The sequence below is a fragment of the Calonectris borealis genome, chromosome Z (genome assembly GCF_964195595.1).
Source record: "Calonectris borealis chromosome Z, bCalBor7.hap1.2, whole genome shotgun sequence".
Lineage (NCBI taxonomy): Eukaryota > Metazoa > Chordata > Aves > Procellariiformes > Procellariidae > Calonectris > Calonectris borealis.
In genome coordinates, this window is record NC_134352.1 from 13,430,860 (window position 1) to 13,458,441 (window position 27,582).

A 27,582-nucleotide genomic window follows, 5' to 3' on the forward strand; every position below is an offset into this window, starting at 1 on the left:
AAATCCCAAGGCTGTGGCTAGGTACTATCTGTTAAGTCCTCACCAAAGAAGAGCCGCAGGCTCACCTGTTCCCTCAGGAGGCTGAGGACAAAGCAAGGAACGAGTGTCAGAACTTGCCTTTTGCCTCTTAACAACATCCTCAGATGGTTTGGAAACTTGCTTGCAGCTTCTCACAGTGGGCTAACTCTCAGAAACGTTCATGTGTGGGCCTTATTTTAGAAAGATGGCCACCGTCAGTAAGATATTTGTGGAAACCAGCAACAATTAAAATCAGTTTCAAGCACATTTCTTTGACTGTTTCTGGCAGGAAACAAATACATTGTCAAATGTCTCCGTTCTCCAAGACAGACAGAATCTTCTGTGCTATAGCTTTGCTCTACCAATAATCTTAGATCCAATGGGTTTCTAAAAATACTAGAAATTTTTTTTTTTTTTGTGATTTAGCTGTTGGACCCATATAAGGTAAAAGACTCAAAAGGTTATACTAGCCTTTTAAGAAAGGGTAACAGTGGAGTTAACAGTGCAGTGGTGTTCAGTGGTAGCTCTCTATCATCCTTGTTGATGGCTGCGTTTTCTTTGGGATCAGTAGGTGTTATAAAAAAAACATAAATCATATATATAATCATTATTATGTGACTCATTTACATATTTAGAAAGTTATGCAGCCTTTAACATACATTACCAGACACATAAGCACCATTATGATGCTGTAGGCTCTTCAAAATTACAAGAAATCATAATTTTTAGTTAGACCAGAAAGTTCTAATAATTCTGTTTCAAGACTTGTTTTTCCCTTGTGAAGCTTAACTTAACCTAAAGAAAATCTGTATTAACCTCTGGTTAATACATGCCTGTGACAGTGAACAGGAATGTCATTCTTCCCATAATTAGAGACTAGGCCTCTGTGAGTATCTTCAAATATGCTGTTGTCAGACCAAAATGGCACCTGAACTTCAAACAGCCTGTCCTACAGCTGCAATGCTGGGGTTTCGAGCCTCCCACAGCCAAAGGAGTGGACACAAACCATGTTTGAGCTTTCAGTCTCAGGTATTTCAAAACTATGCTGACTAGACATTAGACTGACACATAACCTTTCAGACATCTAAATTATTAAACTATTAATATAAATTGCAAAAGAAATTTAAAAAGAGACTTCATCCCTTGTTCCCGAAGTGTATTTGATTTGTGAGACCCAGCAATTGCATCTGCCTGCCACACTTAGGTTATTTACCCAGAGGGAACGGTGTTCTGGTGCCTTTTTCATGAGTCTGAAATTTACACAGAATTTAGACTCTTCTTGAGATGTAGCCTTCATCTAACCCAGAAATGATGGGTCTGCCACAGGAATCACTGGTTGAATCTCTGACCTGCTGAATGTTGGTATTTCTGCACAGTTCTGTTAGGACGATCATGACTAGAAAATCGATGGATCTGTTTTATGGGAGAAAGAGAGCTGTTCTCTTTTAGTTACATTGCTGGATGTATATTTGCAAAGAAAAAAGTTCCAGCTGTGACCTAATTCATTGCTGCCTGACTCTGCAGCTGGAAGCCAAAACCAACAGCTTCAGACTGTGCAGGCAGCTCTGTGCACCTACCCTAATTGGAATTACAAAAGTGGGCTGATTCCCTCCAGTTCTTTTATTTTTTAGCTTTAGAGTTTGCTTTTGGTGTGTGCCTGGTTCAGACCTAGTGAGAGGTAGAGTAGCTCTCAGGAAGCCTGTATTCCCAAAGGCCATTTCAGCAGCTGGGATTAGTCAGGAGTGAAGAGGCATTGCATCAGACCCGGAGGAATCAAATCTAAAAGGGTGAAATGAAATCACACTACATTCACAAGTGTTAACATATGCTATTGTTTTAGATACAGATTTCATATATATATATACACACACACACTAGATTGTTTGGGTATTTAGTCATAATTAAGCTGGTTGGATGGATTACCTTTTTGCTGAAATTTCATTTTGGGGAAAAAAAATGAAGTTGTAATATTTTGCAGAGATGGTCTGATACCCACAAGAATTTCAATCTGGAAAGCTTTAGGTGGACAAGAGGGAGTACAGAAGTCAAAGAGACCGACTGCAGCTGAGCAAGCCGGCTTTAGGGCAGGGAAGATGTGGATTTGGTGCTTCATGTGCCCACAATGAGAATTACGTGGGTTGGAAACCTGCTCTGTGTCAGTCACGTAGACTTGAGCCTGCTTGGCCCAGATCTGTCTCTTAAACACACAAAAACCCTGTTCAGCTTTCCGTGGAAGACTGAGAAGTCATTGTGTTGTGGAGGGTGTTGGGTAGGCACAGAAGAAACGAACAAAAAATGTATGCACCTACCACTTGTGTGAGATAGATGTATGGTTCCATGGTCAGCTCCCAACGTGATGCAAGATCTATCTGGGACTGCAGGGATGAAAATCTTAGAGAAATTGCAATGAAGGACTGTCCTCCAAAGACAGTATCTACCCCATGCTAGTGGCAAGATCTCATTTAGGATGCTGTTCCACTGCGTTTTCAGTGGAGACACACAGCAAAGAACCAGCCCGTGTCTGAACTGGAGACTTTCCTGTAAGGGGTTTAAGATGGTAACTGTTTTTTAGGGTACAGATTTGATAACTGTTCTCCAACTAACACCCAAACTAATAACATGCACTAATAATGTTAAACAAGGGTCATATCATAAAGAAATAAAAAACCCCATTAAAATTCATTTTGTAATCCATCACTAGGAAATGCAAGCACTTTTAGGGTGTGACGACATTAGGCATTTACTAAGTTCTGAAAGGATTTTTGAAAGACAGGTTCACAAATGACATTTCTGCATTCAAGGGTAATATATGTAAACTTTTGCTTCAAGGTCAGTATTTTGCTTGCCCGGTATTTATTTACTTTTTGCATTGTGTCAGCCTGTCTAATGAAGCGGCTTGGTTAATTTCCCCTTCAGAGTGTAACAAGTCTCTCCTGACAAGGCAGTTCCATCTGCACTTCTGATCATGCTGATGATTTTCTCTCGTATTATTTTATGGCTGTTCATCCCAGACCTGCCACTGGTCAGAGACCTTAGCCTCGCTAGTCACATAGTGTGCTTAGCACCAGAAACATCTCCCACTACTCTGCTCAGAAAAATCACTAAGTGGCAAAGTGAGGGTACACTACTGTACAGGCAAGAATGTATTAGAGTATGTCCGTCGAGCAGCCAGCGCTCACAGACACTTCCAGACAGTTAATCTGGATATATCCTTTGATATATCCTATGAATATATCCTATGAAGACTAGTTGATTACCTATGTTAGTTTGCATACTTCAGCTTGGCATATGCACACAAACAACATACAGTATAGATAGTAGCTTCATAATGCAACTTACAAGGACCACCCTTGTTATAGACATATTTATTCTTGCTTGCAAGTACTTTCCTGGTATGTTGCTTTCCGCTTTCTTGCTTATGGTCAACCAGGCCTAAGGAGGAGTCATGAGAAAGCGGCTTTCAACATTTTGGTTACTTACACACACACATTTAGGCACCCTTACTGGGAAACCCCCAACCAAGCTGCACCAGTGTGTCTTTTCTAGCTTTTTCATCTTAAAAGATTGCTTTGATGGGTTGTGAAACAACTGAAATGTAGAGAAAACAATTTCACTCTGTTTTACAAGTAACCAGCTGCATTGCCTTCAGCTGCTCCAGATGTACCCAAGGGCCCATAAGAAACGATTAGCCCTGGTAGCTTTGACAGACTACTTTGTTTTTCACACTTGTGCTGTGGTCTTCCCACTACTACTAAGTAGCAAAGTGATGTTCTGTCACTAATTTTTTGTCTCTTATTAGTTTCATAATACCTTCCCTCCATAAATAATGCCCTATTTCTAAGGGCAAGAGGTCTCAGTATTCTTTAGCTGTGAGCCATCCCACAGCTGCCCAGTAGCTCACGTAAGATACAAGCAGTAAGATTCTTTACATGGACAACAAGAAAGGTTTTATTGGAAAACCTGACTTTTTGCTCATTTATGAGCTGTTTTTCAGCAGCACTTCTGTCTCTCTCTTTTTTCACCCTGCTGCTGCTGCCGTGTGGCAGAGAATCTTAATCTGTTTGGGTAATAACTTCAGCCTTGTTTTCCTGTGGAGGACTGAGCTGTCAGAGGAGAACTTGACTCACTGGGAGAAATTACCTGAGCTGCTGCTATCTTTGCATCCCAGATGAAGTTTCCAGGACACCAGGAGACAACTGAGCCCATAAAATGAATATGTTATTTCAAATCCCCCCCAAATTATTTACTTTTTTAGAGAATCACAAAAAATAACCATGATTGATAAGAGAAATTTTGAGTGCACATATGAAAAATATCCCCAAACAGCTAATGTTTTGGGTTAGTTTCTAACTAGCTTTAATGTTAAGTAACAAGTACTCTATTTCTTCTCCTTTTTTTTTTCAAGGGAGAGGAGACATGGGGATTGGGTCTCTATTCTGTTAACTTCTTCGTATTTCACTTGCATTATTTCCATCCTGATTGATTATCTTCCAAATTGGCTAATTAGTTAATTAAAAAAAAAAAAAATGTACTTTATTCAGTACTTCACTAAGAATTAATGAAATGCTATACTTTTTCAGCAAAATTGTTTCTATGATTGCCGTTTGTATTCCTAAATAGATTAGTTAAATTATTTTAATCTGGTGTGTGTTTTTATACAGAAAAATACAATTGAGGAGGGTACAGCTGAACCCGTAACTACAAAAAAAGACACAATAAGAAATACTGAGGTGCAGGCTATTTAGCAACTTATGTTTCTTCTAAATCAAAATCTTATTCTTTCAAGCAGAGGGAGTGCTTGGTGTTGTTTTTTAAGAGACTTGAAGGAGGAGGTTGGTGACTTGACAGTCTGGGACATGTTTCCATAAGTCTTAAAGTGATTTTTAAACCCTGCAGTGAATGTCATATACAACTGACTGTTTTACTTTAAGCATAACACCAAACCCAAACTAAGCACAAATTCTATTTTTTCCTTGCTAGTATAGTATCTATATGTTTTACATTCATATTCCCAGATAGTTAATAGCAGAAATAATTTGTGTTCCAAGCAATAAGAGTAAAAAAAATAAGGACTGCCTAAGCATTTCAAATTACATCACCTTTTATTCCCCTTGCTTCACCTGATGAAAAAAGGGTGGAATTTACTTGAATTTTCTGCCCTCCCCTCTTCTCTTAAATAATTAGTACTTTAAAAGTATTAATCTTTCCACTTACCTCTTACCACAGCTCTTCTTCTTCCTCTGTCATGCTCCAAATGCCAAGAGAAGGACTTCCAGCTTATAGTCACTTCAAGCAATTAATAGTAAAGCTCTACAAATGTAAGGAAAATAAATACATCATTAGGTGTGTAATGTCTAAACAATTTCTTTCCTTCCACTACCACTCAGTATTAATTAATAGCTAAAACATTTACTCAGAACTTTGCATTCTCAATACACCTTGCAAATACGGACTAGTGATTAAATAGGCGTCTAGGGGGCAGTGGGGTATGGTTGTCCTTTCCCTTGATGGAGCTGACCACTTTGCTTGCTATGGTAGAGGAGTGTTAGCCTCTCCACAGTACTGAACACTTTTCCAATTAACAGGCGACTTTGCAAAGGTCTCACATTAGGTAGAAATTGTCTTCAATATTTGCATGTTTTCCTGGGGAGAGACAAGGGTTAACAGTGTAAATCTGGAAGTATTTGGGCAGGGATTTTCTGAGATGAAATGACAAATCATAACACTTTTCTATTCTCATAAGACTTGCTATGTGTACTCATCTATGGCATTAACTATCTCAGCTTGAGATTGCCGTATTGTTTTATTCCCGAACTAGCATCTAGCACAACTCCAATCTAGGGAAGTGATGTTTTAAACTTTATCAGAGACTTTCTTGCTCTTTCTTGCTCTTCTTTGCAAGTGTCTGGGAAGTGTTCCAGGGAATTTCTGAGAGCTGTTTCTTGCAGCTGGTCCTGGCTGAGTTTTGCTGGTGCAACACAGCACAGAAAACGTGATGACTCTGTGCCTGTATGAATGGCAATATTTGGTAGGGAATGAGAAGAGAACACACAGGGGCTGCAGAGACAGCGTGATACACACTTATTCTTTGTTCAGCCCAGTTTCCCCAGGAGAATATGTATATGCATATATAGAAGAGCTGTGAAAGATACAGCCAGGTATCACCTAGCAAGAGAGAGCACAATCCTGTAGTTAAGAGCGGGCCAAGAGGAACTGCAAAGGTCTCCCTGCATTCATTTTGCCATCTGGGTTATAGTGGGTGTGCTATTATTTAAATTTACTGCTTTAGTGGATGCCATTTTCCCTGTGCTGGAAGGGCTCAAAGCACTGCACCACAATGAGTGTGTGTCATAAATAGTGGGCAATGAATCCTCTCTGCATGGTATCTCCCATTTCCAGCATTAGCCTTCTGCAAGTGCTCTCTCTTCTCAAAATGTATTTGCACACACAGCAAATTGCTTTCCTGATAAGGTCAGTTCTTCAAGGACCAGGGCAGGAGTCAAAGGACTTTTTCAAGGAAGCACAGAGGATTGTCACTGACACAGAGGCAGGCTGTTTCCTGTCTGAATTTGTTGTGCTTTTCTCAGAGAGCTAAATCCTGTTGTCCTTGTTTGGTCCTTAAATAGTCAAAGTCTTCATTAACATCAAGGGTAGGATTTGCCTAAGTTTTGCCAGACTAGGTAAATCCTGTTTAGCAAGGACAGTTGGGTTAGTTTAAGTTGCATTACCAGAAAGAGATGCTGTAGGAATCCCGAAGCATAAAGCATATGTGCATTTTACACTTTTCTGGTTTTATTTTTTTTTCCACAATCTGAGGGCAGCAACTCCCAGTGGCGTCAAAGAAAGCCTTCCTATCACCTCAGAGGCCTTAGCCTGACTTTAAAATGCCAGTCCTGCTAGATTCCGAGTTGAACGAACGAGTGAGTTGCCTTCAAGTCAATGTGCTACTAGGGTGCTTTTTTTTTCAAAATGCACCTAAAGCATGGCTTTTCTTAGTGCAAAGCTTTCACTTGGATATATTTTAATTTCTGCTTGCAATATAGTCCAGCTCTGAAACCTTAGCTGCCAAATCATGCTTGGCATATCATTCCATACTTATGCATAGATATCACTCCCTTTTAGACACAGAAAGGCCTTCTAGTGTTTTTTCTCCAGGAAGACATGAAACTCCACCTGTGCTCTGTCTGCCTCACACTGGTGTGTGGTTACTCTGCAGTGTCTAATACGACACAAAACCACCTATATTTAGACAACCAGTCAGAACACTATCCATCCACCAGTAGCTAGATTTTGATTCATCTGGAATAATCACAAGTATAAATAAGAAATATGCCTGAGTTATGGTTGTTCTACACCTTGATTACACGATTTGTACTACTACAATGAAACAGAAAAGTATGCAGCAAATGCCCTGAATCTGATACAATACTGCTTTGCTATTTCTTGTATAGGGATCAAAGGCAACATGAAAGCTAGTCCTTAAAACTCAGACTTCTCCTACTATTTTTTCTCAGCATATTAAAAGGTTGAGATGCAGGGCAGGGAAGGAGGTGTTATTTTCACCTTTCAATCTGTTGGAAGTCAGAGGAACAGAGAAATGCTAGAAAAATGGACTGGAGCCCTGGACGAGCAGTCATCCTCTGAAGGACCCCAGCAACTTGGGCCCATACCTCTGTACTGGAAAGACAGTTGCAGCTCCGTGCCCTGTAGATGCTAGGGAGAAACACCAAAATATTTCAGTTCTGATCTGCAGCACCCTGCCTGACCTCAACACAGATAATCACATCAAGCTGCGGAGTTTGGATCCAGATTTGGTTCCGAGTTTCACAAAAGTTTGCAGAAATCAGGATCTTGCAATTTATGATTTTAAGAATACCTGTACCTGGCATGTGATTCTTGCTCATACAAACTGAAGCCCTCTGCTTTCAATGTTAGTGACTGTTGAATTACATCTGCCTTCAGCTGATGCATCAGATCCATAGTAAGAGCACAAATGTTCCTCATATAAAAGTAAAAGTGTTGAGATAAATGCCTTGTAAAATGAATGCACAAGCCTGGCCTCATTTCTATCACATACTTCTTTAACGTTGTTCAAAGGATTTATTTTTGTAACGTGCAGCAGGATGAATTGACTTCGCTGACCCACACCTTTATGCAATATTTACTTTGACTGCCGTTGCATCCTTTCCAGAAGGTTTCATTTCTCCATTATGTAACTGCAAGTTATCTGGGCTGGCACATTAAAGGGTGGTAACTGAGGCAGACTGGCCGGGTGTGGCGAGTGTCAGCGTGCTGTCAAGATACTTCAGTCCCCAGAGTGGTTGCTGGCATTGAAAGCAGAGGAGGACCTCCTCCCTTGGCCCCGAGCACTGCAGAGACACAGGCAAAGACTGCAGTCAGCGCGAAGACCTTTTGGCCTCCCTTATCTAAGTCTATACCCCTTCCTTCTAATCAGAGGAACATTTGGAAGCTGAGCGGCACTAAATATTGGGTCTCTCTGTGTAAATACAAAATATGCTTGTATCCAAAGCAGGAAAATAGATGTGATGAATAAAAGAAATCAATTATTCTTCCTGTTTCAGCTGGAAAAAATGTTACTGTTTCCCTTCTCCTTACCCTGAATTTCAAAAGTAAAGGGAAACGCCTGTTATTTGCAAATTGTTGATTATAGGAGAGCTGTATTTCCCTCCTGCTATGTGCATTTGAACAACTAAATCTGTAACACTCTGCCAGAGATTGTTTTAATTAGGCTTGTATCTATCATTTTCAAAGAATTTCCATCTCCATGTATTTCTGGCAGTTCTATTGATCAAAGGGAGCCATTTATATTGATTTAAACCTAACCTCATAAAAAATGGCTTAACTAGTGCTGCTGACTTGCTCTTTGTTTTTGAGGCAGTTTCTTTGTGCCATGGTTCTTGCCGCTGTCTGCTACGGCTTCAAATCGTTAACATGTGAATCATTATGAAATCATTAATCCAAATTCATAAAACAGCTGGAAAAAAATACTCCAAGTGTTCAAAGTACTACCAATTCCTATAACGGAAAGACATATCTGCTTTATGTCAATTCATACGTATTAAATCCATGTAAAGAACATAAAAGAAACACTATTGAACTGAGAACCTTATGATCTACTGACCCTGTTACCAGCAAAGCACCATACTTGAGGCATTTATGTACATGTATAACTATGCAAGGATCTATCTGCTTCTGCAACCCATGGTTTTCCTTGGGCTTCTGCAACAGCTCTTAAAAGAAATTCCACAAACTCATGAGGCTTATTTCCTCTTCTGCGAAGAACAAACTCCATCTGCTCATGACATAAAAAGTAAATCCTAAAGTCAGTGTAGCAGAATAGTTAATCTACAGTCTTCCTATTTTGCAGAAAAGCTGTGCAAGACACCGACAGTCTGTGAGTGCTGGGTGAAGCAGCTTATCTGGTGATTTGATCGGCCACATACTCAAACTCTGCAGTAAAATTTTTTCACTTGCTGCTTTTTTCCTTAGGTAAAGTGGAAGCGGCACTGGACCTCATACTGATCAATTCATTCCCTCTGGTGGGCAACTCCGAGACGTCACTTATCTGTATCACTTCCAAATGGCGTTCCCGTGAGTCTATCACGATAGACCGAGACCAGGAGGATGTGACGAACCAGCACCGGGAACCACTGGAAGTTAATGAAGATTCAAAGAGAGCAACCGCCAAAACGGTGGTGTGGAAGCGGGAACAGGCCAGTGAAACTATTGGAGCGTATTACTGTGAAGGGAAACTCAAGGATGAGGTGACAAGGATACATACCATGAAGATGCCGCTAGGAGGTACTGTATGGTGGTCATGCATGTCACTGCTTACAGACTGGCAGTTATCCCTGGTTGACACAAGTGGGCACAAACGTGGCTCCAGAGCAGGCAAGGCAGTCTGGAGTCAAGAAAAATAGACTTGGCTCAAGCCCGTGGTTTTTTTTCTAAAGTGCAGAGACAACTGGTCAGTACCAGCTGCTAGTCATTTCCTTGTGGAAGTTAGTCAGACATCTGTAGGTATTCTGCCTGTACCTGGCTACTGCCAGGAACACAAAGTCAGGTGGCAAATAAGGTAGGTACTGGCCTCACTGAACCCATGAAATCACACATACTCCTCCACCGGGTCTTTCACATCCCAGACCCTTGATTTCTAAACATGCTTCCATCTTAAAGTCTTGGCGGGTCTGAGATGTAGATAGTTAAATATTGCTATTCTTTTTTTTTTTTAATAAATGGGCAACCTAAGCCTAGAAAATTACTTTCTTGCCTAAGGTTCAGAAAAACCACAGATCAGCAGCATTGCATCTACACAGTCTGCGTCAGTATGAAAAAAACCAATCCAGCTCAACACTGGAAAGAAACTCCAGAGAAGTTTCCCAAAATCTAAGAAGGTTATTCACAAAAATCCACTATGGATTTCACTATTGACTTGGTTTTGGTTTTAAGGCTATGCACAGTAGAAAAAACAAACATGGCAGGGAGGTGGTGGGATGAGAAGGTGGAATTTCCAAGGTCCAGTACTGTCGCCATTAAGATACATTTTCTTATGTGCAAAATTTTGCTTCTCTCTGGACCTGATTAGACTTCTGGGACAAGTTCCAAAGCAAAGAGACCACCATAAACTACAGAAAAGTGCAAGAAATTTTGGCTAATTTTCTGCAGCAAATCAAGTTTTCAAAACGTCAGCCAATTTTTAGTAGACTTCACTGTGTTGCTAATGTTTTGTGTCATGGCAGCTGGTCTGTGAGGAGACTTGACACTTTTAATCTTTCTTTATAAAGTTTTAGTAAGAGGAATTATCATTGTTGGTACCTCCTGAAATTATACAGTAAATTTAGAAAAAGAGGTTTTCCATTTGTCTGAGCTATAGCTAGTGTCCATTTGTTTCTTTTAGTATGGGAACGTTAGAAGCAAGGTGGGCAGGACAAGTGCATTTTTCTTTGGCTTATGCTTTCTCTGACCAAAAGTCATCTTTGAAGGGTTGGACTCGACACCAAGAAAGCTCTGCAGATGCAGGCTGACAACTCCATTGTTTCAAAGGAGGCTGCAGTGAGGAGGAGGAGGAGATAAGAACACAGTCCATGCACAAGTCAATGTGAGCCTGCCTGTGGCAGAATGCCAGTGAGCTGAGCACATCTCTGGCTGGCGTGTAGAACAACCTCCATGGGTGGAAGAGTGTCTTCTGAATCAATCAGTTTTTTGCACTTGGTAACTGTGGACCTAGGAGCAGAGAATCTAAAGTAATCAAACTTTGAGAGTTTCCTACATGACAGAAGCTGTTCTAACCAGAAATAACACAACATTCACGCCAGTGGTAGGTAGATTTCTTTGAATAATTTCTGGGTTTGAATCCATTTCTCAGATTTTCTTGCAAAAGCTTTCACTGACAAAATTTGAGCTAGCAACTCGTGGGTGAAAGCGTATAATCTAATCAGACTAGATGGGTGAGAAAGAGGCGCGACAGAAATTCTCAAAGCTATTAAAGTGCACAGAAAGAGGAAGAAGAGGTCAGTGAAGGACTGTGAGGTTTGGCAAAGCATCTGTAGTTGGAAAACAGGCCTTTTTCCCCTTTACTGTTGTTGTCTGAATAACTTTTAAAGGCAAAGTGTGTTTTTCAACACCAAAAATGGAGCAAGAGTTGAAATGTGCAGCTTCCCATTGAGGACACAAAAGGCACAGGAAGGAGCAGCATTTCTGAAAATCCAGCCACTGTTTTGCAGCCTAAGGGCAAGAAGCTGCTGAAACACTCACTAAGCGTTAATCATTTGGGTAGCCCCACTGACTTAGTGGGAACTGTCATCTGCCTGATTATGTACCTACCTATTATCAGATATGCAGATACAGTGAAGATTTCTGCTGTATAATATGGAAAGATAACAGGTTCATTTTCCTGGTTTACTCTACACGTGCCATTCTGAAAGTAACAAGTCCGTTCACCTGAATTCTTTATATTTTAGCATTACGGTTACACGTGTAATATTCATACATGCAATGAGAGGGAACAGATTATGCTTTTTAAATATATATATATATGAGGAGTAATGCTTACACTGTACACAGCACACGTATCTAGAATAGAACACTATATAGCCTGTTCTGCATCTAGTCAAATATAATTTATGTAATTTCTCTACACAATAAATGTGTATTTTCATATATATGATTGAGTTTCCCCCACAGAAACTCTCTAGAGCAGACAAAGGGACAATAATGGAAATGCTAGCAACAGAGCGTTATGGCACTTGCACTGCAACTCAGTTCATTATGTCTCTATAAGGAATTGGCACACTTGAGATGTGAAATCATGAAATACAAGTCACAATCTAAAAATACGTTGGAACTAAGCCCACCAGGGAGTGTGGGTTCCTTTCCATTGCAACAATACTCTGAAGAATAAGTCTTGTGGTTAAGCTAAACAACATACAAAGAAAAAAAAATGGGAATACAAAAGTTTAATATCTTGTTAAAACAATTAGTAATGCCTCACTAAATTTGGTCCAAAAAACATTACAACTAAAACACTTAGAATCATTTGTAGCTAACAATTCATTTTTGGGAAAGCTGTTGAATTTTCTTTTCCTAAATAGATCATGATTTTCACCATGCATTTGTTATTCACGAATAACTTCTAACTCGGGAGCTGACAGTTTTTGTTTGCCTGTTTCTAATGAGATCTTATTTCATTATTCTATATTAGAATTCTCTGTTTCTCCAAGATGTAAGTTCAGATACCAGTGCCTAGGTAACAGGGCAAATGCTCAATAGATTCCCATGCATGTGCTTAGTAACATGCAGGAAGAATCCTGCTGAAATCAATCGGATAGCACTTACAAAGGAATGAAAACATGTGGCAGAGGCTCAGAGCATAAACACTAGAACTGCACAAGGGATGGAAATTCCATCCTGCAAAGAATTGTGAGTTTTCAATAGCTGTCTTATTTCCAATCTGAAATAAAACATTAAAATGTCAAAATTCTCAAGGAAATAAAATTCTGGGAGAGATGTTGGCATGGATTGATAGAAATGTCTTCATTTTTACTCAAATTTTCTTTCTTTAATTTTACATCACATAACATTTTGATTTTTAATTAAAATGTCATTCTGAAACTGAAGTATTAAAATGTTCTTTCCTCAAATATTGCAAGAATACTACCCTTTTTTTCCCCTGAGATTTTACAAAATAACAGTGTGGAGGTACTAATGCAGTTTCAGCCTCATGCGAACTTCGATGTAGCACCTACCTGCTAGTTTTTTACAGCTCTATTAAATATATAACAGAAAGTTAGTTCATCATTTTTTGTCTGCTTTCTGATCCTATCTCTGTGTATTTCTCTACCACCAAATTTCAGCCACAGACTCCAAATTTGTTTTCTGCAACCATTGGTATGAACCAAAGTATACTTTATCGACAGTTTTCTAAAAATGAATCAAAAAAAGAGGCATGACTATAGATAAATGGCATTTTTTATGAATAAGTTGTCTAACTGTTCATACTAACTTGTGTATGTGTTCCTTAAGCAAAATATTCCCTGTGAAATAAATGCGACTTTAATAGAAATGGAACCTGTGCAAATGCAGGGCCGACTAGGAGCACGAAAGACTCTTCAAGGATTCCTTCCAGCTGAGGCTCAGGTTGCTCACCTTGCTGGGGAGGCCAGGGGCAGCAGAACCGGGCTCCCAGGAGCTGAACAAAAACAAGATGCAGGACAGAATTACCCAAGAGGAACTTGCACAGGAGGAACTCCAAGCCTGAGCAGCCTCAAAAACAGAAAGAGAGAAGGGGCTGCTGAAAATCAATGCCTCACTCCCCTGGGTGCTCTAAAAGGGAAAGTACAAAGGTGTAACATTCTCACTCAGATAAAGAGCTGAATAGTTTGGAAGTTAACTTTGCCTAATTTTAGAAGAGTTTCGTAATTTTTTTTACCATACCACATATCAATGACAGTGTGACATAAAAACTCAGAGATAAAAATGATCAGAAAACCTGAATTTGTCCTCAAAAAACCTCACTTTCCCTTGGAATTTTCCAACTACATGAAAGGAAGCGTCCTCAACTTCTAACTTTTTTCAAAGTAATGTTGCAATTAAAGTTATCGCTTAATTGGTTTCAAAAAGTACTATTTCTTGAGATTTTTCTGTCCCTTCCCCAATCTTCTGATCTTTTTTCCCAATAATAATGATAAGGAAAAGGCAAAACTTTTGTGAAAATCCCTCTATCTACTACTTTCTTCTTTCTCTTAAATGAAGAACTATAAACAAATATATAAAACTACTTTTCTGTTTAAGCAGAAAAATTAATTTCAACTTCCCAACTGGAAAATTGAAAAATATCACTGATCTTAGACAGTTCCTCCACACAGAATTTTTATTTTAATTAAGACACATTTTCGATAAGAATATTTTGGTAAAAGTACCACTGGCTGTGAATACGTTTTTTTCTTTTGCTCTTAGTGCAAGCCAACCCTCTCAGTATTTATAGAGAGCATGGTGAACTAACACAAGCACAGACCTACTCTGTCTTACTGCATCTCCCCCAGACCCTGCATGACTGTGGTCTCCTGAACTATCTTGACTGTTCTGCATCATAAAGCTTACACAGAAAAGAACTGAGTCACTCAGGGTATTTGTCTGCCAATGACAGCTTGTTCCCTACGATACATTTTCCAGTACTTTATCCAGTCTGCTTTAAAAATGTCTCAAGGGATGAAGAAACTTGGGAGTGTTTTACAGCCAGTTGGAGCTCCTACTTAGGAAGTGTTTCCAGTTACTCAGCCAAAATAAATTTTTTTTTAAAATTTCATGCCCCAGGTTCTAGTGGCAGTCTGTTGTTTCAGGGTATAGGTGAGTCCTCTGTCTTTACCAAAACATAGGGTTGAGGTTGCTGGTGATAAAGAGTCAGTCAAAATCTGAGTCCAGGTCCCTTCTCAGCTTTCAGCCCAGAGACCAGATAGGGACAGTAACTGCTGCTATTTATCCCTTACTTCTGTCCTGTTCTGTTTTCAGCCTCATTCCACCCAGTGGCATTAACTGTTACAGCAAATAAGGGAGAGCATGTGAATATTTCCTTCATCAGAATGGCAGCAAAAGAGGAAGATGCAGTGATCTACAAAAATGGTAATTAACCTTTCTCTCTTCTATTTTCTCTTCCTGCTATCATTGTCTTAGCTAAGTGCCCTGTAGCTGTTTTAAAGTCATTGCTGATGAAGCCCACGCTGTGCAACTGGAGAAGACATAATTCCTCATGCATTTAATGTTCCCTAAAGAGCCATTTGCCATATCCAATATATTGAGCTGATCTGTTTCTCTTCCACCAGAATGCCAAGTCCTGTTTATACCTTTGCTTTGTTTCTCATTTTCCTTTTTGATTTCCGTCTATATCCCCTCATATATTTGCCTGGCTGATTTTAGCATCTTTTTTTTTTTCTTTTTTGCTGTGCCACTTTGAAGGCCTAGTTACTGCATCTTTCTTTGCATTTCTACTGCTTTCCAAGTGCATATCTTTCCTTCTTCAATTGGCTTTTAGAGGCCACTTAGCTTCCATGACGCTCTTCAGGCTAAGAAATTAAGCACTAATAATCTGCTATTAGAAGGGCAAAACTGTCAACAAAATCTAATTCTTATTTCATTCAACTACAAAAATTAGTCAGGTAGTGAAATTTATGACACCAACTTTTCTATCTAGCATGGCACCTCACTCACATGTCACTCACTGTTCAACTGTGTGTTGCTACCTCTTGACGCTTGGAAATACGTGCAGTTTGCTATCTATCTCCTGTAGAAATGTAGTAAATTACCAGTCGCTAAACTCACTGTGCCTTCATACTTAATCAGAATGTTAGACCTCAAGAAATTATAGCTGTGGAAAGCACACATAATGTACTGGTCCATCTTTGTCAACCGATAGTCTAGCTTACAGCGAGCTACCAGAAACAGGGAGTAAATAGAGCAGGATGAGGTAAGGAAGAGTCAGCACACTGCAAAAGAACGCATGCAGTGGGTCAGCCTCAGCCCCAGTTACTGAATATTGGAGCACTTCTCTACAGGCTGGAAGAGAAAAATAACCAAAAGGTGTCTTTTAAAAAGGCAATATACAAAGCACAGTTTCTTAAAGACCTGTTTCTTCGCTCTTCAGAGATTCAGCTATGGCAGTGCACAGTGGAGAAAGTTTGCCATCACTTGTCCTTTCAGGGTCCCCAGGGAAATTTTGTGATCTCCTGTCAGCATTTTCTCATACAAGAACCAGGGAGCAGGATTATCATGGGTCTCAGGGAGAAAGAGCAAACTTATTATGGCGTGGTTGAGGGGGACTGCAAGCATGTGTGAAATAATGGGATATTTAAAGAAAAAGCCAACCAGGAGAAAGGGAGGGCTCAAAGTGAATGGAAAAGGAACAAACATGGGAAAATGGGGGGGAGGCAGGTAAAAGGTGCAACTTGCATTTGTGCAAGCTGCAGGCCAGTACACTGGTATGCACTGCACTATAGTTGGTCTGACCTTATTAAACTGGATTCCTAATTATTCTTCAGCATAAGTGTGGTCTCTACCTGGTATGCATATGTATAATTTGGTAGTGACCTTCAGGCCAGACTAGGAGGCACAACAGGTTTGACTCCTAGTAACTGGAAACACATGCCAGGGGTCAAAGGGTCTTGTACGTCTGGGGCCAGCAACCAGAGAGACTAATTGTCTAAGGGCAGCTATGGCAGGGACCCATTTGTGTGTGCACCTGTGTCTGTGTGTGTGCATGAGTGACACTAGTGACACACTGAAGCCAGGCTAACCAGCGAGTAGGATAAGAAGTCTGAGAGACAGCTATTAGAGAGACTGTAGGTCCAGGCCAGCTAAGACCCTTTTTTGGTGTGTGAGTGTATAAGATCGGCCAGCAAGCCTGACTAGCTGCCAAGGGAGATTAGGACCGGGGTGTCTGCGTTGTTCACGTGTACATGAGTCCCGTGTGCATATGCAGTACCTGTAAAGGCACAGTTCTGCTGTGTGGGTCTATTGGTGGTGACTTCATCAGTAAAGTGTGTGTGAGCATGTGCATGTATGTTTTGGTGATAGCTGGCTGGACCTGGCATTAGCTGACTGCAGTGGGCTTGCTCTAATAGACCGGAGTGGGAGGACTCCCAGGAGTCCTGAAGTCCATTGCATGCAGCTTCTCTTTGACAGCAATCAATGTTCAAATGTTGTTACCTGGTGATCCGGAGGATGGGAGAAGACCAAATGCTATCACCTTACTTAGCAAGCATGTATGACCAACTACAGCAAAGAATAACATCGATAAGCTCCCTTGGTGAAAAAAATAGAAGAGACAGAAACATGTTAAGTTTTGAAGATAAGAAGAGAAGATAAAGCTGTGCTGTATTCTTCCTGCTTTGGTCTGTTGAGTAAATCTTTGTGCTACTCAGATTAAATAGGACTTGGCTGGCATTTGCTCTTTGACTCCTTCTAGTCACACTAGACTCTTGCAGATGATCACCCCTCACTTCAGGGAAGGCCAAGAAACAAAATGAACACTTTTAGCCACTTGACTCTTAGCAACATTCCTGTAAAGCAGTGCGGAACTTGAAGTAGTTTGTCCCATCCATCTACTAAATCTCCCCAAAATCTAGCTTCCTTTTTACTTGCACCTCTCCAATTATCAAAAACTAGTATAGCTAAACAGCTGACAGCAAATTCATAACTGATAAATAGATTCTGCTGCTTAGCTCATCCCAGCTGTCCTTCCTCAGTAACCAATATGAACTCACTTCTGTTTATATAGGGTGAATGACTTCTGCCTGTTGTATCTGTGTGCTCCTTCCCCAGGTTCCTTCATCCACTCTGTGCCCAGGCATGAAGTGCCAGGGGAGCTGGAAGTCTCCTATCCTCAAGTTCAACCACAGGATGCAGGGGTTTACTCTGCCAGATATATAGGAGGAAACCTCTTTACTTCTGCTTATACAAGGCTTATTGTAAGACGTAAGTTCCATTAATGTGTGCTGATGATTAATTGTTTAAAGTCGTAATGAATCTGAAATGAAACTTACACTGTGCCCAAATAAAGGTCAAAATCTTTCTTGGTATAAGGTGCCATCAGATTATGTCAGAAGAAATTTTTTCCCAAGGATCTTTGGTACAAGCTTATACTGATTTAAGCAGCTGAGAGAGAAAAAAATTCAGATTAGGGTTCAATTCATCTTAGCTATTGCCAGGACAGCTAGCTCTTTTCTCAGCATCTCAGCTTTTCAAACAGCAATTAAGCATGAATGAAGAAGGTGGCACTGGGTGTCCCATGAATATGAGATGTGGGTCTGAGCACAAAATAGGAATTTTCAAATGTCTCTGTTCTCTATGGTGGGCTATATCCAAACCCCATTTATCCTGAGATTTCTCATCTTTAGCATACATTATTGTAATTTCAGAAACTACCCCAGCCTTAATTAGCTCTTAAAGTTCACCTCCCAGTGGATGACAGGACCAGTTTACAATGCAGGCAGATACTTTCCACGAAGTATTCTACATGTCTTGTAGCTCATGCTGCTATGTCCATTTTCATCAGATATAAAGAAAATTATATTCTATTAACTTGGATAGAAATACAAAACTGACATGTAAAAATAAATAGCTGTTCAAATATCTTACATTATGGAGAAAATGTTTCCAGTGGTAAAACGTATCATCTTACTTGCTAACGTCCACAGTATACTTCCAGGAGTCACAAATGAATCAATATAATGCCCCAAATCTGGATTTTGAAGCTATTGCCACCTCACAAAATGAAATGGCCCAAGATCTGTTCTCTGCTCTAGTGCCAAGCTGCACAGCAGAAGGCTTATCCATAAATTCTGCCCCCTGCCTTGAAAGAGGCTTTTGTCTTGCCCATCCTGCCTATTGGGAAAACTCCTGGGGCAGAGTCTGGGATAGCAGTAGGGAGCACACTAACAATAAAGAGAATGGATGGTTATATGCCACTGCTCAAACATACGTCCTGTCTTTCTTTGAATTAGCGGTACAGACATAGACTGATGATTTTTAGCAAACCTTTTTTTTTAAGTATCTACATGTAAGAATTTCATTCTGGGAGAAGGAAGAGATAGGGCTCCATGCTGATTCATTAAATGGTTGCTGAGATCTGAAAAAGCCGATCCAAGTCTGGATTGCCACTTTTACTGAGCCTGCCCCAGGACTTTCCAGTTTATTATCTTCTCAGTCCTAGCTTTACACTAGACGAAGTCATGAAGGTCAGTTTCTGTGATGTAAGAAACATTGTTACAAATCAAATACAGAAAATTATTGAATCCTCGCAGCTCCCACTGATTTCAAAAGCAGCTCAGAGAATTTTGCATCTTGTAGGGATAGATTAAGCATTTGCATGATGAAGTCCTATATACTTGTTTAAAGTTTGAGCTCTGCTTCCATGAAATCAGTATCAAAACTCTCACTGGCAGGATTAATGGTAGTAGTATCTTTTTAAACTGTGAAGTGGGAAAAGAAGAAAATCGTGACAGGTATTAAAACAACTGATTGCTCTTAGTCCATTTATTCCAGAAACAGGTCACCACTAGTTGATTGATCCTTCTTATAAAGACCCAGTGAAGACAGTAAAGATACAACAGATGTGAATCCAGTCTAATGAACTTTCAAGAAAAATATTGTTACAGAAAAAAATCATGTCTTGCCAAATGCTGTTACAATGCCAGTGATGCCAAGCTTGGTTCTGCTGGCTTACTACCAGCACAGCCAGCCCCAGGTGAAGCCTGGACCTTTTGTAGGTCTCAGATCCCTGATACAAGAATAGAAATCTTAAATATAACATCTTTGTCAACTTCCAAACTTACTCTTCCAAACTAAAAAAATCTCTCTCTAGTTTCAAAAATGGAAGACTTTTTCAGTTCCTTCCTTGAAAACGTTATGTAGTATTATTGCGTACTATGCAGTGGTTCTGCTCCAGAAATAGGGGCACTTCCACAATGAAAAAAGTGATTCCTTACATTAGGTCAGTCAGCTGGGGTTTTAGGCGGTCCATATGGGTCATATTTTTATGTATTTTACTGTTTGTCTTAATTAAAAAGAATTTTACTACTTGATTGGTTACTGAATAAGAAGACAACAAATATGTCATTATATTTTTGCATAAAAGGATGTGAAGCTCAGAAATGGGGCCCTTCCTGTAGCTCCCACTGCCCTTCCTGCACGAACAATGGCATTTGTCATGAAGATACTGGGGAATGCATCTGTCCTCCAGGTTTTATGGGAAAAACATGTGAGAAAGGTAAGCAAATATTATTTTCACAGATTGCTTATTAATTTGTTTTCAGCAGCAGAAGTTGGCAGATTATTTAGGGAAGCATCAAATGGAGTAGCCTTTACTCTTTATAGCTAAGGCATTTACAGCTGGTGCTGGAGACAGAACAGTGTTGGGTGAGATGAACCCTGAATTAGTAAGGCTGTTCTTGTAGTTGTGATTTAACTTCTCCTTCTCTTCTCCTAGCAGAGATTATATTGCCAGGGAAGATGAATGTTTCCAAATCTTCTTGATCAATATGCACTTGGACAGTGTGCTAGATAATCTCTTCTAGGCTCCCTTTCCCACAAGAGACCAGATGATCCCTTCCAACCTGGGCTGTTCTATGATTCCCCTGAAATCAGTATGCTTGAAGCTACTGACTGTTAAATGCATGGTAGAATAGGAGATCTTAAGGATACACTGGCACTGGGAAATGAAGCCCTGTGTTAGAGATTCCCTGGCTATTTCTGAACAAGCTGCTAACGTGCTCACAGGGTGACTTGTCTCTGTAGGGGCATATCAACAGTATATGTCTGTCTGTGCATATCTGTGTCTGTGACAATTAGTTTGGATTCTGGAATAATTACAGCAGGCATCGCATTGCTCTGATCTCTCCAAACAACTTTTGGGTCCAATGCTAAATATGTATCCTAATATTTTGACTGAATTGCAGTGCTGCAACTACTAGAGCTAAGCTATCGGAATAGCTGACATCTGAAGTACTCTGAAGTAGTATGATCATATCAGAAAAGCAAAACCTTGAGCTTGGCAGTTTCATATGCATTGACCTCTAAGAAGAATATTTGGTTTCCATGGCACTGTTTGTCCATTTTATATTAAAAAGGCTTATAAAAAGGTTTTATGCTGAAGCTTTGTTCCCACATATCCAAAGCAATGGGTGCTTTGCTGATGTATCCTCACATGGGAGAAAGTTATGCTTGTTTCTGCTGCCTGAACTTAACCATTAGTGCAGCCGTGCCTTAAGTAGTTATGGATGTTAATATATGTGGCATCTGAATGGTAAAAATGCTATTTTTTATTTTAATTCATGTTTTCTGTTGTCTAAAGCTGTATCATTAGAAGCATTAACTCTTTTGTGGTTAGAGTTATTCTATCCTTCTCTCTCTTCAATAGCTTGTGGAGCCAATACATTTGGTAAAACATGTGAAGAGAGCTGTAAAGAAAACTATGGCTGCAGAAACTATATGTTCTGTCTACCAGATCCATATGGTTGTTCTTGCGCCACAGGATGGATGGGACTGGAATGTGATAAAGGTATAGTAAAAAATACGAGGAATGGTGAAGAGTCCTTAGAGTGCTGCACATAGCAAATACAGAAAGGAACTAACAGAGGAGAGTAAAAGACAGGATTTTTACAGTAAAAGAGGGATAATAATATTTACCCGTCTCAGAGGACCATGTCAGATTCTTAGAAGAAGGACATACTAAGTTAAAAACTATTCAAATTGTTCTGCAAAATGAATTGATGTTCTACTGAGACATTAAAAATCCTCTAACAGCTACAGTCCTGCTGTATTTCTACAAGTCAAACTCAGCAATTCGGTGCCAAACATATATCCATTGCTGAGCAATACTGAGCGTAATCAGCCTTCTTCACTTCAGTTAGACTGCAATCTCTTTGGGACATGAAGCACATCTTCCTCCATGAATATGTGCCATCTTGTTCAATGGTGACATAACACTGATGAAGCCTTTGGATACTACCACAGTGCAAGTGAAACAACAGTGGCGATTGAAGACGCTTCCACACTGGCATCTAGTCTACAAATGACAGGCGTGGATACAAATGTGCTCTACTGTCTTGACATTAGTGTGTTCTCAGGATGCTCTGTGGATGATTTAGTATTAATACATATAGTTTCAAACTCAACCCAACTGAGGGAACTAAACCCTACTGGAGAATTGATGCATGAGATTGAAAACTAATAGAAGACATTTTCTAGTACCTTTAAACTAACTGGAAACATATGTACTTGCAGAATGCAAGCCTGGTTTTTATGGGTCGGATTGCAAACTCAAATGTAATTGTCACAATCGAGGGACATGCGACAGATTTAAGGGCTGCATCTGCTCCCTTGGATGGCATGGTCTGCAATGTGAAAAAGAAGGTAAAGCAAGGTAACACAGTAAATGGCTTTTCCCAGTGTAACTGAAGGTACAGCATTTCCTCTCCAGGCTGGTGTCCTTGCTCTGCCAATTACATTCCAGGGGCCCAGACACTTCTCTACATTTTTATTGCAATGCAGTGTTTTTAAGCCTCTGCCCCATATGCTGCATTTAGCAGGCCGGTATGCTACCATTTCGTCTGATTTTGCTTTCGTTAGCGGTAGATTTGCAAACGTTACTCCACAGGATTTGACACTGACCTGAACATCAATTACTGACAGAAGCTGCACATCCTACCTGCATGATCAGCTTTTGGATAGGCTCATGGTACTTTACCATTACCTACCTCTTATTCATCTGCATACACTCCTATACCATGTGCCTCATGATCTGAAATTGATGACTGAGACACCAAGACAACCCCAGCTCTGTCTCTCTGAGAGAGAGTTAAGTTTGCAAAGCTGAACATACCTCATTCAGAATCTCTTTGTATTCAGGCAAGGTTCACACACAGTATTTTATAAGATGCATTCAGCATCTATTATTTCTGCATGATAAATTAAGTGGCAAATCCACTGTTAACTGGTAAAAGCTTTCGAGCGCAAAAACAAGCAGAGAAATAAAACCGTGATCCAACCAGCCAAACTATATCGTTGTGACCTTACTGCTCTTATAAACAGACAAAATGGAGAGCAAATAGATACTATACATTCAGTACAAACTGTGTGCATGATTTTGGCATAGCTAAACTTAGAATGCCAGCGAGAAAGAGAGGGGAGGGGAGCGGAAAAGAAAGAAGAGTGGACAGAGGGCTTGTTCCTTCTCGCATGATATTTACACGGGTATAACAGTGCTGACTTTGGTCAGCATGATCCTTGTGTGTGCCCACATGAGTGAAGGGAGAACCAGACACCTATGCTGCCTATGCTCATTGTACACCTAAACCTGTTTTGGTGCTGCCTTTTTAAAGTTCTGTTTGAAGGCTGACATTAAAATACTATATATCTTCTGTAGGTTCAGCAGATCTTTCACCTCAGATAGAAAACTTACTAGATCCTGTAGAACTCAATTCTGGCGTCGAGTTCAAGCCTTTTTGTATAGCAACTGGAATGCCACTTCCTAAATCTGAAGAATTTAAACTTTTGAAGCAAGATGGAACTGTCCTAAGGGTAGGCTCCTGATTAATTGCTTCCTATTATTTCTGATGTTTATATTGACTTTATCTGTAGTTAATGCACACTATGTTTTTCAAGCATAGTGTGAAATTTCAATATTCTGAGATATCTCATGAACTTAGGAACAGGAGCACATATGAAACTATGGAACTGACCGTTGTAGACCCTTTTTATTGGTATCACTAAACTCTAGATGAATTTCTAAACTGTGAGAAAGTGTCATGGGAATATTCCTAACGCCCACATTTTTTGGGCCCTGTACTTCTTCTGTCATTTCAGCCTGCCCTAATTGTTACCAGTAATCGCTCTGAAGCCATGTTTACAATTAATCGAATCCAGCCCCGTGATACAGGAACCTGGGTCTGCAGTGTGCAGACAGTAGCAGGAATGGCAGAGAAACCATTTCAAGTTACAGTCAAAGGTAAAATCATGCATCTCTTCAAATGTCTTTGCCTCTTAGCTTTTAAGGCCAGCTTTATACTCTAACATGGCAGAGCTTTCTGTTCTCTGCACTGCAGGAAAATGTCTGAATAAATATCTACAGTCAGAATGTGAACAGAAACTTTTTATAAGCAACATACTAATTATGTGTATTGAAAAAATAAGTGTGATGGTAAGAATTAGAAGAAAACCCGAAGTTTTTTTGAAAGATCTAAACTGTCAGCTTTAGGGGGTAAACCTCTGTCTGCTTAGTAAGAGTTTTGAAGAACACCTCCTATTTTTCTGTAGATATAGGAAGATACCAGAGTTTTACTGATACAGGGAATTAAAAGGCTGGTTTAATACTTGCGTTCTTGCTCAGTTCCTCCTGTGCCACAGTATGCCCCAAGGCTGACAGACAGTGGTCATAATTTTCTCATAATTGATATCAATGCTGAGTTACATCTTGGAGATGGACCTGTTGTGTCAACCAAACTCCTGTACAAGCCAGCAAAACGTTATCAGTCCTGGATGTCTGTGGAAGGTAAGAGGACATTCTTCAGTTCCCTTAAACACAAACTTCAGCTGCATGCTGAAACATAATGTAGTGTCTGCTCTTGACTAGACTCAAAAGACTCTACAACACATAAAAGTTAAATCTTTTATGACTGGACGCGTCATGAATCTTTTATGACTGGCTCTTTGTATATCACTATGTATAATGTTAATGTGGATGTGGTACACCAACAGTAGTCAAAAGTATATATTCAGTTTTCAGTAACCAAAGGGTTCTCTCCTCCTTCCTTAAGATAAACAGTACTCAATGTTAGGCCCAGCTGTTGAAAACTCCCATGTAAATAGCAGGTTTTCAAAAGTAGTGAGCAGTATGAAAACATCCTGGAATATCTACAATCTTCCTTCGTGTCTATTGTGCCCTCTGGTGAGACAAATATCTTACCTAAATATTTATCAGGAATGGTATGAGCAAAACAAAGCCTGCTTGTGAGTTAGATGACCTCTTCCAGCACTGTGTTAACATTTTATGCAAGGCCTAAAATATTATAGGAACATTACAGGAACTTTAACAAGTAACAAACTGTTGTTACTAATTCAAGATACTAATTCGAGATCTGCATACACAATGCACGCTGCCTAAGCAACCAGTCTTGTTCTGTCCTGAAGGAAGGGCAGATGGAAACATCCTTTGGGCTGGGTTGGAACTCAATTTAAAAATAAGTATTTTATATTTCTAAATCATCATAGAATCATAGAATGGTTTGCGTTGGAAAAGACCTGAAAGAACATGTAGTTCCAACTCCCCTGCCATGGGCAGGGACACCTTCCACTACACCAGGTTGCTCAAAGCCCCATCCAACCTGGCCTAAATAATGTATCTTTGGTGAATCAGGAACAAAAGAAGAACCTGAGTATCTTACTTTCCATGGTTAGTGGTTCGGGAATATTTTCCAAACCTTTTCTTCCTTAACATTTTTCAGCATGAGCTATGGCTTTACCTTCTCCTTTCATTGTCAGTAAAAGGCACAACCAAAAGACTGGACAATCTGGAACCAAAAACAGAATATCAGTTCTGTGTTCAGCTGAGTCGGCAAGGGGAAGGTGGGGAAGGCCATCCTGGACCACAGGCTAGCTTCACAACAGCTGCACTTGGTAAGTCATCATCTTGGCTTTTCACAAAAGGGCTGTGTCAGCTGTTTTTCTCTGTGGTCTGTTCCCTGATCTCTGCCAGAGCACCTTCATTTGAGCAAAGGTGGCTGGACATGAAAACTATGTAGAGTCTTTCAAAATAATCTCAGGCAAAGAAAAAAAAAAAGAAGAAAAAAAATCAGAGGTGAAGAAAACCAGAAACGGGCAGAGCTATTATTCTCTCTGATTTAGAGATGGGGGAACTGGGAAATTTACATATTTTGGCTGGCTGTGCAGAGGAGTTGGACATAGAAATCACTTCTTTTGCATGCCAGTCCTTCATCTTTGTATTAGATCAGTTTACTTTAAAAATGAAGGTGTCTGAACAAGCAGAAAAGCTTTTAGTCCACTGAGGATACAACCCAAACTGAATACTGACATACAAAATAAATGAGGATTGCACCAGGAACTATCTAATAAGAGAGCAAAAGAGCTGGCTTCTCACGTCTAAAAAGTGCATCTGCAACACCAGCTCAGTGAAGAGACCTTTTTGTTGACACAACAGCTGTTGATAAGATACTTTTTAGATGTAATTTCTGCCAAATTGGGTGGGGTGGTGGGGAGAATTACCCTTTGTCACTCCAAGCTAGGGTAAGCGGTTGGGAATAAGTGGTACCCCTATTTTAGCTTGCATACCAGACATGAAATATTGTTCCCTGTCTCACTGTGGCTTTTCCAAGGTCTTCCTCCACCAGAAGGTCTCACTCTCTTTCCAAAAAGTATGACATCACTGAATTTGTCATGGCATCCTTTAACACTGAGGACAGAGGATGACATTCGTGTTGAAGTAGAAAGGAAGAGCGTGAATGACAACGGTGACGAGAGCAGTGTTATTACTCAAGTGCCAGGAAATATGTCCACCCTGATCATTAAAGATCTTGAGCCTAGACAGCAATACATGTGCAGGGTTCGGGTGAACACCAGGTCCCAAGGAGAATGGAGCAACTATCTGTATGCATGGACTTTCAGTGACAGTAAGTAGCTGATTCACATCCTTCTGTTTAATTCTTCTTTCCCCCAGTGATCAGAATGATTGTCACTTAATGACTACATTAAATGTAATCCTTTGTTCTGGTAACACTCAATTCCTGATGATCACTTATGGTTATTACTATTATTATGAGGATAGCTCAGTGTCCAAAGAAATTCTTATGCTTAGTTCTTATCAGGAACTAATAATGAGTTTAAAAAAAAAAGGGAAAAACAAATTAAAAGCTTGGGAATCCCCATCTTCATTTCAGTGTGATTCATGCATTTTTTTCCTCCTAATAATGATGAACCCACAGAGTTCCCTACTCCAAGCTCTTTTGTTACTCAAAAAAACCCACTCAGACCCTGCAATTCAGCTATGTCAATATAAAAACAGTCAGCACTTAAAGAAGGAAGAGAAGATACAGTGCAAGGTAAAACCCCTGTGAGCAAAGTGTAGTTAAGTGTGCTACACTGAAGACCTTGAATTCCCTGCGTGTGAGTAGTGTCCTTTCTTAACGCCACAACAAATGCCCTATCTGAATGAAGTACCATCTGAGCAGATGTCCATCTGAATGGCTGATGGGTGCCACTGCCCATACTCCACACTGGAAAGGTGGGCTTCCTCCTCCTTACAGGTCATGTGAGGAGGCCCTCACTGAGATCCTACATGTATTAACGGAAGTATCAATGGCTATCATGGGACACGCCAGTTTCCTGAGCTCTGACGCCAAACTGCACTAAGAAAAACATAAGGGTACTGTTCTCTAGGAGAAGGTACTTAGCGTAATAGCTAAGGGTGTGTCCACAAGTCCAGCACTCACCCCTGCTGGTGGTTTTCTGATGAAATTTATGGAAATGTTGGTATTGATTTCC

At 40.1% G+C, this 27,582-nt stretch overlaps 1 protein-coding gene across 1 annotated transcript in view; it reads left to right on the top strand.

The window, feature by feature from the left end:
* TEK (TEK receptor tyrosine kinase) overlaps positions 1-27,582 on the top strand; it is a 39,410-nt gene that overhangs the window by 2,473 nt on the left and 9,355 nt on the right. The window contains exons 2-12 of the mRNA XM_075136348.1: positions 9,529-9,840; positions 15,046-15,156; positions 17,851-18,003; positions 20,165-20,296; positions 21,446-21,586; positions 22,312-22,440; positions 23,453-23,607; positions 23,893-24,034; positions 24,416-24,577; positions 25,567-25,701; positions 26,418-26,711. Of these exons, the coding sequence (XP_074992449.1) occupies positions 9,529-9,840; positions 15,046-15,156; positions 17,851-18,003; positions 20,165-20,296; positions 21,446-21,586; positions 22,312-22,440; positions 23,453-23,607; positions 23,893-24,034; positions 24,416-24,577; positions 25,567-25,701; positions 26,418-26,711 (1,866 nt within the window). The remainder of the gene's footprint in view (positions 1-9,528; positions 9,841-15,045; positions 15,157-17,850; positions 18,004-20,164; positions 20,297-21,445; positions 21,587-22,311; positions 22,441-23,452; positions 23,608-23,892; positions 24,035-24,415; positions 24,578-25,566; positions 25,702-26,417; positions 26,712-27,582) is intronic.